At 42.9% G+C, this 16,706-nt stretch overlaps 1 protein-coding gene across 1 annotated transcript in view; it reads left to right on the top strand.

Moving 5' to 3' along the window:
• Positions 1 to 16,706, top strand: part of LOC123029096 (SH3 domain-binding glutamic acid-rich protein-like) — a 29,533-nt gene that overhangs the window by 1,100 nt on the left and 11,727 nt on the right. The window contains exon 2 of the mRNA XM_044441675.1: positions 10,973 to 11,158. Coding sequence (XP_044297610.1) covers positions 10,973 to 11,158 — 186 coding nt within the window. The remainder of the gene's footprint in view (positions 1 to 10,972; positions 11,159 to 16,706) is intronic.

Here is a 16,706-nt window from a genome sequence, read left to right as displayed (position 1 = left end):
CACTTCTAAACAAACTGGCTGCTGCTTGCACATAACTCTGTGATTGCCTCGCTAAGTGGATGACACTAAGGTAACCTCAGGAAGCTTCCAGAGCAGAAGGAAGGCAAAGGCGTAGATGGAAAACTTGCCCCTCCTCCTCCTCGCAGGCTGTGCTCTGTGTACATATACATCAGAAAGCACCACTACTGTAGACTAGTGCCATTTGTGGTTCTCAGTTCTGTATCACAGATGAGATCATTCCACTCTTTTCCATGATATAATGCTGTTCCACTCTTCTGCAACACTTACAGCCCAATCCCGTGCATTTTTACTAATAGGTAAGCCCCACTGCCTTCAATGGAGCTTGCTTCCTAATAAGGTTGTTTAGGACTGCAGCTATACCATACTGTCATCATGATCATCATCATATAGGCTGCATTCTGCACACACTGAATTGAAAATAACACATTGGATTCACTGGGAGTTAATTCTGCGTCTGCAGAATTAGTTTGCTGCCTAAAACTTCTAACTGACTAAAAAGTGTCTCTGGTTATATAATGAAATCTTTAGTATGGGTCTCAAAATTGTGGCTGACAAGACCCATCTTAAAAGAGGTGTTCCTTTTCTCACAGGATAAATCTTTCAATAGGACAATGTCTGATATGATAGACATGCATCATCTAGAAGCAAAGAAAGTATGCTTCATGGTTCAGAAATACTGTTTTAACTCAGCCACAGATTTATGCACTAAAGCAGCTAATATAGTTGCTACTGTGCTAATGGCTTTAACTCGGCCTTCCATTACGCTGGTGCAGCAGCAGGTGCTGCCTCTACAATAACTTTAGCCTTCTGCATCATCCCTGAAGCAGACCAGGCTGGTGCTTCTCTACTCATTCAGCCTCCTGCTGCAATCCCATACCTGTGTTTGCGTGTGCGTGCATGGATGCATGCATGGCCTCCATTGCTTGGCACAATCTACAGCACTCAGAGTCAATAGGAGTGCCCATCTTTGCATGAGGCATCTACATTTGAAAGTTCTTGGTAGCTAATGCTATAATCAGGAAGGGGGGAACAAGAAACATAAGTGGACATTATGATGTTTAAGGTAGCTTTTAAATATTTTAGGATGTTATTATTTCATTATGGTTTCTATTTTCTCAACTTTCTGTAAAGTGGTTTGATTCTGTGTGTGTGTGTGTGTAGTATTTCTATGCCACCTTTCTGAAAACAATCAGAGAGAGAGAGAGAGCGAGAGAGAGAGAGAAACGAAAGTCCCCTAGCTAGTATCACATATTTCTTCTGGTGACAATGCACCAGAAGAGAAATGCAGCATAGCCCAGGATAAGCAACATGGCTTATCTGTGTGCTCAGTGTGTCAGTGTGTTGATTCTGCACCATTATGAAAATGTGTTCTTTTGAGACTCCATGCAGCAACTCCATGCAAGCAACATTAGGAAGAAAGAGTTGCACATTTCTGGTCCCTTATGTGTTACCATGTTTGTTCTGAATGTGCACCTCTCCATGTCTGGAATGTGTTTTTTGTGTTCAGAGAATAAGCCTTCCAGTGATGCAAATGCTGGAGGAAGTTGGAAGTAATTTTGATGCTGGAGGGAGACTCTTCTTTCCATGGCCCAGAAATTAGAATGTATTACCAAATAGGCAGGAGCAGAGTGTGGTGAATTCTAGGGAGCTTAGCCTAAGTAGTGGACCCCTCATCAGATCCCTGGAATGGGGAAACAAAGATGAAGCTGGTTTCTTTTTTCCCTAGAAATGGCTTTTATTAATGAAGCACAGCACATCAAATTGCAAGGAGAATTACTGAAGACTGCTTTTGAAGAAGAAGCCCTCTAGAGGGGAAGAAAGGGAGTCCCAGTGAGCATTCAAATTCCCCCAGATGATTAGAACCTTAGAAGGATGAGTGGAGAGTAATGCGCTAGTTTCACCCCTCTCTCACCAGCCCCAGTGTTGGAGGGCACACATTTGCTCTGGGTACCCTGCTGTTCTTGCATTGACTCCCTGCACAATGGAGAAGATGACAGCATTTTAACCCTGTAAAATGCCATGAACGAGGCAGGAAAATGGCACGATAAGGGACTCATTCAGAAGGCAGATCGGACAGGATTGCTGCTTGTGCCAGGCCACTCTAAAGGAGTGGGCAGAAGTCAAGGAAAGGGCGAGAATGAGAACCTTGGCAAGGATTTTCAGGAATGAGAGAGAGCCATGGGTTATATGGATACCAAGGACTCTTCCCAAGACCTTCAGCTTAGGTAACCACGTGCGTTTATCACAGGAATAACCGCAGTCCCAGGAGCCAAATCCCACTCACCTGGGGTCTCAGTCCAGTCATGAAAGGTTCTCCAGATGGCTGCTCTGCCTTCCTCATCTTACCCAGTGCTCCCCTCTACATGCTCCAGCCAACTGTTGCTGGCTGACTTCCCAGCATTTGTGATGTTTCTTCCCCATTCTAAAAGCTCATGTAAGAGATGTGAAGTTAGGCTATTAGGGAGAAAAAATGTGTGCAGCCAGGTTTGTGGCACTTATTGCAAACAATTATAGTCTATATTTCACAGGCTACTGATCTGGCATAACACACACTGTGTTATTTGGCAAGCTTTCTCCTTACAAGGAGGAGTCGCGGCTCAGTGGCCTCTGTCTTCAGAAAGTCTCATGTTCAGCTCCTCAGCATTGCCAGGTAAAGCTGAGAAATGTTTGAGTGAAATCTTGAGTTAAATTGATCATGGTTCAAATCTTGGTATATAGAACTTATCTGGGAATAAATTGATCTCCAATAGAGTAATAGGAAAATAGTATTTTAAATACTTTTTAATAATCTGGCCTCCCTTCCAAATTTATGCAATCTTTCAGGACAGTTTTTACCCCTTCAACTTTATTCCAAAAGGTTTGATACAAATACCAAAAAGTGTAAAAGTAAAATGGTTATTAAAAAATTATCCATCCTATTGTTAATTCTTTCTTTCTGTGATATGGAGATTTCAGTTTCAGTTAAATGTAAATATATACCACTGAAATCCTCTGGATGTCAGTGAGGCGACACTAATGTTGCTAGTTCCATAAATCAGTGAGGTTCTTCAGCTAGTGCTATTGGCATTTACAATGTTATGTTTAAATAATTCCTGTCTAGTAATCTTTCTTCTAGTAGAATATATATACTTTTGTTTTAATTTATTTGTAAAAGGACAGCTCAGATTGCTCGCATTCTGATTTAGGTACAGTTTTAAAGTGGTTAAAAACATGCTTGTAAAATACCACCCCATTCTTTTGGTGGCCCACTAGACTAAGTCATGGATGGTTGTCCAAAAATTTGATTCTGTGCAGTGTGCCCATTTATTTGCATCCCACTGCTTCTCTTGCAAGTCCAAAGAATGTTTTAGCTTTAGATTAATCCTGGCAGGCTCTGCTAGTTCAGTCAATCTAGCCTACAAGGTAAGATGCAGAGCAGAAATTTCAACCTGGGTTGCTTATATCCATACTTTACACTCAAACCCAAAGGTGGGAGCATTTGTGGGCTCCAGGAGCTCTGTTCATCTCCCTGGAATACCTGGGGGTGAGGCCTCCCCTGCCTCTGCCATGGCACAGCAGTACCCACCTGCCCTCAGTTATTGAATACATTAATGGAGAAGGCTATCAGCAGCTACTTGTGCCAAATACTAATGATGGCATCTCAGGGAAACTGTGTGGGGCTGAACTGCAGTAGTGATCAGGGCTGAAATCCAGAAGGGCAAGACCATAAAAATGCCAATGTATTTTCGCTTTAGAGTGTAATCCCATGCATGTTTGGACAGATAAAAGTCCTAGATGGTCTGCTAGGAATTGTAGGACATTTTTCTGTCTAAACATCATAAGATGGCACCCTGAAACTCTCCTGCCAGTAAATCAGCCTTAGAAGTAGCATTTCAACATGATAGAATGGGAGAAAATTACCAAAGCCAGGGAACCACCAAATGATCTGTGATTCAGGGGCAGGAGAATAGCTTTTGGGCAGTCCTTACAGGGCAGATTAGGCCTCCAGTGCTTGCGTACTCCCGATCTAATGGATTACATCCAGTGTTAATCTATGGAACAACTCTGTGCAAATTTATTTTTGAGATCCTCATATTTTACTGGCAGAGAAGGGGAGGATTTTGTGAGCGTGTACCTGCATCTGCAGCCCTAAGGGGCATAGCTCACTGTCCTACTTGGTTCAACTGCCAAAAAACCAAACTGTGCACTTACAGAATAGCTATGTTTTAAAAAATGTAAAAGCATTAAAGTACTTACTGCTGGGATCAGGCATCCAGTTCCCTGTGCTAATGTCAGTGTTCAGTATATAATCCATGCATTAGGTCAAGGACATAAGCCAAGCCAAGCATCTGCATGAGATAGTTGTGATACATAGGATACATGAGAAACATATTCCCAAGGGCAGTATTAGCCAAACCGATTCATCTCTGAAGCTTTGGTGTGCATCATGTTGTCCCTGAGTGACCAGCGTTTATGGCAAGTATGAAGAAAAAGCAGATCTTTTGGGCTGTGAGCATATTTGTAAAACTATTCTGGGCACCACCACAAAATGGCTGCCATGGGAGCTGTGACAAAGGACAAGTAACCTGTCCAAAAGACTGAGCACAGGGCAGAGGTAGGGTCTTAGCCTCAATGAACTAAGAAAATCTTTAAACTCACAGTTTTCAGGACCGACAAAAATTTATTTCACAGCTGCCATTAAGAAGGGAGGGATATGAATACCATCTTGCCAATCCAAAATACAGAGAAGGTCACTACAAAGTCCATCCATGATCTGATAGTGATCATAGATACTGAACGCTGGCATACAGCTAAAACACTAGCCTTTGAGACTGACTGCATGTAACACAGTGCAAGCATATGCTGTTTGTTTTGTTCTTCTGCCAGATGTAGTGATTTTGAGGGCTTTAAAGAGGGATTGGATCTGGTCATGGAAGGGAAGGCTATCATTGGTCACTAGCCCCGATTGTTTATGTGGTGCCTCTAGCATCAGGGGCAGAATGCCTATATGCACCCTTTTCTAGGGTTTGTAGCAGGAGGGGGCTGATTCATTTACGTCCTGCCTGTGGGTTCTGGTGGGCAGGTGGCTCACCACCATGTGAACAGAGTGCCAGACCACGTGGATCCTGGTCGGATCTAGCTTGGCTCTTGTTATGTTCTTAAGTCTGTTGTTCCAAGCCAAGTCTACCAAACAGTTAAACAACCTTGGATTTAAGCTAGTTTATTAGTGCCCATAAGGGGGTGAAATGAATTATATCCAAGTCTTTGCACTTAAATGGATAGTGGATTGTGTTGTTAAAAATGATTATTATCATGCAGCCCTCAGTGGGGGAAAGCATGTGTGATTTTCTCAGCAGTAGGGAGAGGATAAAGAATCAGTTTAATGCTCTTGATCTTGGCAGGGCTCTTCAGAACCTTTGGTATATCCCATTATAATCCCTTGTTAAATTGGATATTTTTATTGACCCCAAGATGCTTGTCAGCTTACTAAGAATATTTTTTTAAATCATAAAACGTGAACTGGAATATCTAGAGACGGTGTTCTTGCTTCTCCTTCATTCAGTGGAGCCCAGATGCTGACCTGAAAAATGCAAACTGCAAGCATTAGGAAATACTGACCCAGAAAAAGATCGCAGATATAACTGGGGAAAGGAACACAGTGCAAATAGACATGTGGACACATGACACTTTTCCCATGACAACTACTTCTATACTGAAGTCAAGTTTTCTTCTTCGGAAATGAATCGAGTGTTTTCTTTTTGTGACTTTTGTTTTTCACTTTTTGTAGTCATTTAGATTTCTGACAATGAGAAAGTTTGTGGAAAAAAACGCCTTCTGGTTATTAAATCTCTGCTCAAAACATACTTTTTCATAAAGATTTTAATTTAACCTTTGGTCCTCACACTCAAATGCTCAATCAAAATGAAACTGAAGTACATATACAGTAACTGTACATATCATAATCCTATGCATGTTTAGACAGTACAGTGGTACCTTGGCTCACAAACTTAATCCGTTCGAGGACTCTGGTCGTGACCCAAATTGGTCGTGAGCCAAGTCAAATTTTCCCATAAGGGTCAATGTAAATAAGGTTAATCCATCCTGCAACTATTTTTTTTACTCACAAAAATTTGAAGCAAAGTGACAAAGAACAACAAAAATCGTGGCCAACTCCCCCCCCCCCCCGGGATCGTGCGGGAGGGAGATGGGTGTGATCGCGGGTGCACTGCGGGGGAGACGGGCACTATTGCAGGCATGCTCAGGATGGGGAGATGGGCACCGGCGCACTGGGGGGGGGGAGGCAGGCACGGGTGCGCTCGGGCAGGGAACACAGGTACAATCATGGCCATCTCCCCCCCCCCCCCCCGCAGCACGACTGCAATTGCTTCCATGCAGAGAAGGCAGGTGCACTCGCAATCGTCACCCGATGCAGAGTTAGCGACCTGCAGCAAAATTTTTATGAAATTTCTGTTCGCGACTCGATTTAGTAATGAACTGAGGCGTTCATGAGCTGAGGTACCACTGTATTCCCCTAGCTGGTGTTCTGCAACCTGGTACCTTTAAGATGTGTTGGACTATGATTCCCATCATCTTCAGACAACTGACTAATCTGGTTAGGAATAATGGAGGCTTGTGGTAGATTGTCTTCAAAATGGCCAGATTGAAAACAATCATGACATATATGAGATGGGATCTCTTTATCTTTAAGGTGGGATCTGTTTATCTTTCTGTTGCTCTGTAAATTGCCATATACATTGATGACACAATATACAAGAACAAATGTTTACTAATAGCCTTTTGATTGGTGTTCTCTATTTTAAGATTTATATATTTTAAGTTCTGTATTTTAAGTCCTCATGACCCAGAATATTATTACTCGCCAACATATAATAAACATTATTTTGAAATGGACACCCTAGATTCACAACTCACAAGAGGACAGCAGAAGAATTCATATGCTGTGCAAGCCTCTTTCTGCAGAGGAGCACAAAATGGTTTGTGTTATGTAGTTTATGCTTCACCTTTGGGAGAGGGTTGAACTAAATAGCATTTGTTTTTTTCCCCCAACTCTGTGATCCTATGAAAATCTACTGCACTTGAACCTTTGAGCTCATAAATTTTACTTTGCTTATTCTGTTCTCATCCATGAGAGATGATTTGACGTATTATTCTGTAGAAATCTGATGAAATAGCAATGTGTAGTTTTGTGGTTGTTTTTAATGTGAAAGAAAGAAAAGACATTGGCTTCCAAAGGAATAAGTTAAAGGATGAATTTTATCATTTCTGCATTTTAGCTTGTAACTCAAGAAAGGAGAGCTGCAACAGCAGAAAAAATTATGCATCATACATAGTCAAGAACAGATTTTTATTGTGCCAGATCAAAGAGCCACATCAACTTTGTATGCCAATTTAAATGTTCCTGCTACTACAAAACTTGATTCTAGATGAATATCAGTTAGTCCAAATGTACAGAGTCAGTGGGTCAGAGGACAAAGTTTGCATCCCAAGAGAAATAGAAGAGCAATCTCACCAGAAACATTTCCAACTATTTATTAAAAATATCCACATTCCATCTTTCTACTTGACAATAGGCAGCTGCTGCTAAGTAGAAATTAATGCATAATGAACATAAGATTCCTTAAAAAAAAAGCAGTAGTGGTCTATGAAGGCTCGAAGAGAAATGCCCCTTTCCCCCAGTCCCCTGGCCTTATAGCTATTGCATGTTAATACTGTGGTACCTCAGCTCACGAACGCCTCAGTTCAAAACCAAATCGGGTTGCAAACAGAAATTTCATGAAAATTTTGCTGCAGGTTGCGAACTCTGGATCTGGTGGCGATCGTGAGCACGCCCACCTTCCCTGCACGGGCACGTGCAGGGGGGATGGTTGCGATTGTGCTGGGGGGGGGAGATGGCCGCAATTGCGCCTGTGTTCCCTGCCCAAGCCCCCCCACCCCTGCCTCCCCGTGCCCACCTCCACCCACGCGCCCGCGATCACACCCGTCTCCCCTTGCCCCCCCCCGCACAATCGTTGGTGGCGGGGGGGAGATGGCCACAATCTTTGTTGTTCTTTGTCACTGCTTCAGATTTTTGTGAGTAAAAAAATAGTTGCAGGCGGATTAACCTTATTTACATTGACCCTTATGGGAAAATTTGACTTGGCTTATGACCAATTTGGGTCACGACCAGAGTCCTGAAATGGATTAAGTTCGTGAGCCAAGGTACCACTGTATATGTAGCTACATCTTAATTTTATTTAATTAATTACTAGCACCCTGGCGAAGCAAGTGGGGATATTCTTACCAGGAAGGTAGCACATGGGAAGGAAGGTGGTCTTTTCCTTTCTCTTCCCAACTACAGTCAGAATGAAAATTGTCCTACCTTCTCAATCTTTGCGTGCTTAGGAAAAACAGGCCTCCTACATGCCACGGGGTAGTGTTTTTTTTAATTCAGATCGTGATTAAGGAGTGAAGAGCTAAGGCTCTCCTTGCACACTGCATTCCTGAAAAGAATGAGACGCAGCTAATATAAGCAACGCATTCCATGCAAGGCATAGCTTGGTTTTTAGATGTTCTTGCCAGGAGTGGGAGTGGTGGTGCTTCTGTGGCTGTTCCCGCTTCCAGGGCCAGTCCTGTCTTTGGGCAGAATGAGGCGATTGCCTCAAGCAGCTGGTTCCAGGGGGCATCAGTCGCAACCTTCCAGGTGTTCCTCCTGAACTCCCTGGCAGTTCCCTTCTGTTGGAGGACATGGACCTACACAACTATCCTCGTGTGCTTAAACTAACTGACTCTCTCAGGGGTACTATTGAAATAAGCCTAGCTGGCTTCTGTAAGTGTTTTTAAATGATTATAATTTAAAGAGACAAATAGTTCATCTCTCCATGGTGTGGAAGACTGTGACCAATGACTTCTGGACTTCTGTTGGGGAACAACCTCATGGCCTTGCTCTTCTGTCTAATGGAACTTTATACTTTGGACTTAGACTGGATAGCCCTTTACATAGTAGCTTATTTCAAAATAGAGGGCAGGCCTCTGGCTGCTTTCGAGCTAGAAGACAGTCCTCTGTAGAAGAGATCACATGGCCACCCTATAACGGAGCCCTAGGAGCCTGTTGGGGTGCAGTGCAGGAGAGGATCTGAAGTGTGGCTGTGCTTTAGAGCACATGCTCTGCTCCAGCTTCAATTTAGACCTGCACAGGACATAACTGTGAAGTGGACATGCTTTGGCTTGGGCTGAGAATGCGATGCTGCAGGTGTGTTAACGTCCATTTATCTAGTGAGGCATTTGCAGTTGGCACTTGTGCATGAAATGCTGCTGCTATTTTAGTTCTTGGCTGATGTGTTAGTGATTCTTTACTCCTTATGTAATTATGTGATTGGTTATTTATTCATAAGTGCCCCTCTGGCTGAGGTCTTTTCTTCCCCCTTATGCTTATCCTGACCACATCCCACACAGCTTGGTGAGCCCTGCTGTTGAGGGGGACATGTAGTGTCCTGTCTACAAAACAGTAGTATACAAATGCAGTTCTGGGGAATCCGGGGCTTCCTTGGAACCGCATCAGTGAAAAGAAAGTAAAGGCAGATCAGGTTTCCTGAGAGAATGCTCAGATGCTGCTTCTCATGGTTTCACTGAGTATATGACCTCATGGACTTTGTCATTCACACGTCTTGTTTGGGGAGATCAGATTTTTAATCACATGATGTAGTCACAAGCAAAAATGATCTTTATGACCTCATCCAAGATGACATTTGCTCATGTCATTTAAGTTGCTATAACGTTGGCACAAAGATCAAGTACAGTTTCGGAATATAGTGCACGTTTCTGGTCACAATTTGAGGGCCTGTGGGTATGATTTGCAGAATGATGCCTTGGCATTTTCATGGTGTCATTTTAACCTTCCTTGTGGGCACCTGCATACTGCTTTAAGTTAGAGGGTGCCTGCACAGATGAATATGATTGCCAGCCCTTTTCTGTGATTACCAAAATTACAAGACAGGTTGCCCATAATGCTTAGCTTCTTTCTCGCTAGACATTTAGAGATGTTTAGTTGTGAGGAATTACTGTCTGTGGTCAAAGGCATGGGCAATGATGAGGATCCTCAGTGACATAGTTCTGAGGTGGAGAGATGGGCACTGGTTGAGGAGTAATATGATCTACCAGGAGAGTGTGGACACAAGGAGTCCTCCCTAAGGTTCTGCATCTGTCCTCCTACCTGTGTCAAGCAACCCATGTGACAATTTTCCCACCACCCACCGGTCATTTTATGCACCACTCCCTATAATGTTGAAAGCTTCCTTCCTGCTCAGAGACCAACTTCATGACCACCACAGCTCCTAGTAACCAAGATTTTTGGACAGTGTGTGCTTCTTTGCAGAGGTGAGCCAGAAGTTGGTCCAGTCTCAGCTTAGGGTACAGTGATAACTGTACATGACCAGCTTAACTGCTTGGGACCAGGTTACAAAAATAACCCCTTGCCTCATAAATGAAGCTTGGGGTCCTCTTCAGAGTGGTGCCCTGTGTCCAGTGACCGGAAGTGAGTAGCTGTCATACAGAGGGTCTTTCTGGTCATGGTACCCTCCCTGTGGAATGCTTTCCACAGAGAGCTTCACCTTGCATCTTCTTTATCAGGATTTTGATGCCAGCTGAAGACATTATTATTATCATCAGACATTTATTTGTATTCTGAATCACTGACTGTGCTGCATATTATGGTTTTTTTCCTCTTTGCAATTGCATATACTGGAAAATTTCATGTCCCAAATTATGATTTTATGATACTGTGTCTTTAAATTATAGCAGCTGTTGACAATGGTGGTGAGCAGGCAGACTCACTGAGGGAGGGAATCAATTGAAGGTGTCATATGCAAAAGCCCTCAAAAAACAGAATGGCACAAGGCAACTGTTGTTTAAATGGTCAAATTGGATATATCTCTGCCACTAAGTAAGCACAGAACAATTTTCTCCTTCTAACCAGATTAAGAAGAAACAGCAAGAAGTAGTGGGCTTTTTAGAGGCCAACAAGATTGACTTTAAGGAACTGGACATAGCCGGTGATGAAGACAACAGGAAATGGATGAGAGAGAATGTTCCAGGTGAAAAGAAGCCTCAGAATGGAATCCCCCTCCCTCCACAGATATTCAATGAGGAACAGTATTGTGGGGTAAGAAAAGCTGGCATGTTCATCATTTTCGAAAATAGAACATATCTGCTTAATTAAGTCCTTAAAAGCTTCTCTTGTTCTACCATTCACATTAGTTTGTGGCCACGTGTCTTCTTTTAGAGAGGACAGACCGTTATTGAAAGTCCTCTATCCAAAGGACTATCTAGTCCAATTCTAGATTAAAGATAAAGTATTTTAAGTATTGTTGCCAATCAACAGTTTGCACGTGGACAGCAGACTGACAGTATCCTTAGGTTTTGTGCTTAATTTTCTCCTCTTTATTCATATGGGGCCCATCTACTCTAGCGTCAGTTGCTAGAAAAGGCAGATCTGCCCACCGTCACTCATAGAAACAGAGCGAGTCAGAAGGGGTCTCCTGGACCATCTAGTCTGACCCCCAGCTCCAGCTGGCTCCACTCATGACATGCCTACCATGTGCATGTCATATGATGGTCACAACCAAATCAGATTATTCTTTGTTAGATTTATATCCCACCTTTTTTTCTGTTTTCTTTTAAAGAACTCAAAGCAACTTATATCATTCTCTTCTTCCTGCTCTCAATCTTATCCTCACAACAACCCTGTGAGGTAGGTTGGGCTGAGAGTCTGTGACTGGCCCAAAGTCACCCAGTTGGCTGAGAGTGGAAAGTAGAGCCCAGACCACCTGAGTCCCAGTCCTGCAATTTTAACCACTACACTGTACACATGAACATGAATATTCACCCATGTTGTGATGGGAAAGGAACTGGGAGACTTATAGATACATGTCTTCTCTTCTTACCCACCAGCACATTTTATTATAATACACATCTGTATTATTGCAATGCAATCTACATGATCCTAGATTTAAAGTGTCTGCAAAGTTTTACCTAGTGCAGTATGCAGCATGAATAGCTCAAATGTCATTTAGTTTCCTTGATTACCTTTTTTGGTGAAAAGATGGGGTGCAAATCAAATAAACTAGTAAATAAATATCTAATGCTTTTCTAGTGTAAACCATGAAAATCTGTTGACCTTGTACTGCCTTCCAGTTTGTTTCCAGCTCAATTCAAGGCTGCTGGTTATTTGCAATAATGTCTTTAAGTCACAACCTCTTAAGGTTGTAAGCTGTCCTGGGACGTTTTGTAAAGGACAGGGTATAAATATTGTTAATTAACTGTGAATTGAAACCAGGATATTTGGAGGGCTCTGTCATTCGTCTTCTCCTGCATTAAATCTTTGTACCCCATCACCACCTGACGTTCAGCTGATACGCTCTGTCGAACTGAACATCCAGAAGCAGCCTGGCTCTGTCCATCGCCAGAGAGGGAGCAACTGCAGAGAGCTTGCTTCCCTTCTCCCTATGTGCAAGAACACTTCCCCCCTGCCAGTTGCCATGCAGGTGCAAAAAGCTACAGGCCAAAACAGACGTTAGCTGGAGCTACAGTTCTCCCCACCCCACACCTCATTTTCACTCTAGAGAAGGCACAGTCATTGGGGTCCTCATGTGGGAGGTTGGGTAGACTTCACAGCCTTCCCTCGCCGCCTCATGCATGCATAAGCTCCCATTTCAGATTTGACAGATGAAGTGCCATATCTACAGTTTCTGCTGCAAAGAAGTGATCCATAGATACAAATAGATCATTCGTATTTAATGGAATTGTAGGCACAGCTCCCTGAGATAGATCAGTTCTCTTCAGTTACTGTAAAACATTAAATATAAAACACATAGCTGCTAGCTATGTCTTTAAGGTAATGTCTGTTTTTCCCCTATGGAAAGCATGGTTTGGCCCCATCCATCAGCCCCAGGACCAGAGCTGGATGGGTTGTACAGATCTGAAGTTTGCAAATATGCATGTCTGTATATCGATGCAATCTATTGTAAGCCATTTTGAAGATCATTTGATTGCAAGGTTCTATTTAATCAATATTTTGGAATTCCCTCCCTAGGTAGGCTGAACGGCCTATTCTGCTTTGGTTTTTAGATGTACCGTCTTACGATTGCTTCCTACTATTTAGTTAAGTTTGAACAGTTTGATTAATGCATTTTTTAAATTGATGACTGCAAGCTTCCTTGGGAGTCTGTTCAGGGCCCAAAAACAGGATAGAAATGCTTCTGTAGAACTAAGATGCAGAGGCTCGGGAGCCTGGTGGCCATGCTAATTATACCGTTTTCACTCATAGCAGACCTTAGAAACACCTTCTGCACCCTGGGGGAAAAATAGCCCTTATCCCCAGCTCTTGCAGTTCCTCAACAAATCTTACGCCTCTGTGAATAATATATGGATGTTGTGATAGTTCCTATTTCTGACTGCTGTTGCATATGTTGTTAGGATGGCCAGGTTCATGCTCCACATGCTGAACTTCCCTCTTCTACCCAGCTAGGCTGCCCTGCTATCCTGTGTTACATAGTGCACTATTCCGAAAATCAGTCAACAGACAGGTCTCTTTTTGAAGATGTCCCTGTTAGTTATCCTCTGCAAGTCTGTGGAATCCATGCAATTCAGGAAAGTCAGGCAGTTCCAGAATCTGTGCATCAGATTCTTAGAAATTTGAACTCATTTGAGGCAATCACAGATTTCTTTGACATCCCTAATTTAGAGACAAAGAACTGTTAGAAGGGAAAGCAGGGGAGGGTCTTGAAGTGTCCCACAGTCATCAGTCAGCACCTAGACAGCTGGCTGAGCAGGCACACAGCTTAATGATGCTGAGATATGTTGTGCTTCTATTTAAGGTGCACTTATTATTTCTAATTTGCAGCTATACTTCTAGATTTGTATGTGGAAAATTTAGGCAGAGTGGTGTCCTCTTTCTTTGGTGACACCTTTTTTTTTTTTTAGCAGTGAGTAGATGGCTGCCCTGTACCCAAATGTAAAGATCTGGAAGATGGTCTTCTTTTGCATCTGGGCAACACAATATCCCAAGTGCAGTTGCACCAAAGAAGTAAGGTTTTGACAGTTCTGTGTTCTTAATTAGGCCTCGCACAGAATTTGCCTTCTTCACAGCAGCTGCACATGGGCTGACATTTTCATTGAACTGCCCGCTACCACCCCAGGACACCTTTCTTTCCCAGTCACTGCTAGCTCAGATCCCATCAGCATATACTTGACATTGGGATTTTTTACCCCAGCATGCATCACTTTACACTTGTTTATATTGAACTGCATTTGCCATTTTGATGCTCATTCTCCCATCTTGGAAAGATCCTCGCAATCCCTTTTGGTTTTAACCACCCTAAAAAGTTTAGTGTCATCATACTTTTCCTCTGAGTCTGTCATCAGGATCTGTTTGCTCTGTGGACATCATTGGCATAATGCAGCTTTCTCCAACCTGGTTCCTTCTAGATGGGCTGGACTACAATTCCAGATAGGCTGTTCTACAACTCCTATAATCCATGCAGTTTAGCTCAACGGTGTTTTGTTCCCTTCCAGCATGGCGATATTTTTGGTTTGGGAAGTAGAGTGGACTGAGATTAGACAGCATTCTTGAGTTCTGTCCCTGAGCCAAAAATAATATTCTGGTGGAAGGCCATTCAAGAGACCATGATAAGCCACTGTGTGGCACCGATGGGGAATTATTTTGTGAGTGTTCTGCAGAGGAAGGCAATTTCAGTTCTGATCACAGTGGGGTGGGAAGAGATAAGCTCCCTTCCCTGTGTGCTGCATTTCTAGCAAGAATTTCCCTCTCTCCCACAGCCCTATGCATGTTATTTAATAAAGTTAAACCAGGTATATCACTGCATGTGATATATCTAGCGTAGAAAGTCTTGTTTGGTCTGAAGGGGATTTCTATATTTGAGTCCAAACAACTGAAGTGTTGCTTTTTCACAGTTAGCTAGAATTGGAATTAAAGCAGAGGTTCCAGGCAGTACTCTATACTTCTCAATCACCTGTCAGGCTAGCCCCATAAGATCAAAATCCTTATAGAATGTCTTATCACAAGTACATTTCACTCTGCAAAAGTACTTTCAGATGCAGATTGAAATGCTCCTCCCTGCCTCTAATATGAAGGTGGGTTTAACTTTCTACCTCCTGTTTTATAGCAAGCCATTTTCACTGATCAGCCCAACAAAAGGGGTGGGTTGCAGTCGTGTAGATTAAATTCATCCTGTCCTCATGCAGAGCAACTACATGCATTATGCTGGTGGAAGACAGCCAGAGTTTTGTGGGGAGGGTGAGGGGAACAATTGAGGACTGCAACCTAGACATGCAGTTAGGTCAAGGTAGATCTCACTAACTATAATGGAACAGGCCTCTGAGTAAAACGTCATTGAATTGTTCTGTCCAAGACGCCTCTGAGAGCAATCCTTTTGGGCCTCCTCACGTAGATTTCCTACTGTGAATGGTAGAAGCATATGCAGCAATTCAGGAATTTGAATATTGGAATGTCTAACAGGAACAGAAAGAGCCACACTGGGTCAGATCAAACGCTTACCTAATCCAGCTTTCTGTGCACACCACCACCAACCACAGTGGCCTTTGACTGCAAGCGAGACAGGAATGCAGGAGCACCCAACCATTCCTACGGATGCCCCTGAGCAGGTGGCATCTAGAGATACACTGCCCCTGATGCAGGCAGTCGTATATAGCATGAAGATCAATAGCCACTGATAGACTTATCCTTCATGGAAAGCTGAGGCTGCCTTGTCCACCTACTGTCTCATTGTCTATTACAGACTGGCAGCAGGCCTGCCAGTCTGTTTCAGCCAGGGGCCTTCCCCTTCTGATTCCTCTCTGGAGTGTTTTCCAGCACTGAATACAGATCCTCCCCAAGGCATCAATAGCAACAGCAAAAATTCTTTGAAACACTCCCTTTTCACATGCTTGGTAACAGAGAGAGTGATCCCGCACAATATATATTGCCAAGGCGCACCTGCTATGGAACGTCTGCATAGATTCTAAATTAGAAATATACAGTATCTCTGACTCTGCATGATGCTATTTTAGGCACCACGCAGTCGACATATCAAAGCTACATGTCTAAGGGCTTTCCCAGATGAGAAAAGAACCACAGCTTTATAGTCTTAATATTATATTTTCACAAGCGGCAATGCAGCACCAAGTGCATGACATCCCACCCCCATATAAAGGATAGAAGACAGAAGATAGAGAGAGAGAAGACATGCAAGAGGCAAAGATCTGAGAACTCGCTCTCGTGTAAATGAGATCTTTTAATGTTAAAGTTTTAGAACTGCGGTATCAAAAGAATTCTCTAGTGCATGTTCCTGAAAGGTTTCATCCCACAACATATCACTGTTCTTTTATCTACTTTTCTGCTCAATGCTTTTGTGCTACCATAAAATGTTTTACTTTAACTAGGAGGTGTGCTTGAAGTTTGGGCCCCAATTGTATATTTTGAATAGTGTTTAAAAAAAAAAACCCCTCACTGTAGCAAATGTATGTATAATTTGTAACCCCCTTTTCTTACTAACAGGTAACACCTAAGTTTTGAGCCATTTCCTAAATATATTGATCATCATCGTCCTACCAGGATTCCCATCTGAAAATTGTTCCTAATCCCCAGCCTTACTTAATTAGCAAGCACAGTACTGACTTTCTCCTGGGGTGCC

The sequence above is a fragment of the Varanus komodoensis genome, unplaced genomic scaffold, assembly GCF_004798865.1.
Source record: "Varanus komodoensis strain SLA01 unplaced genomic scaffold, ASM479886v1 scaffold4, whole genome shotgun sequence".
NCBI classification, from domain to species: Eukaryota; Metazoa; Chordata; class Lepidosauria; order Squamata; family Varanidae; genus Varanus; species Varanus komodoensis.
The sequence above is the reverse complement of the archived record's forward strand: the minus strand, read 5'-3'. Positions and strand labels throughout refer to the sequence as shown.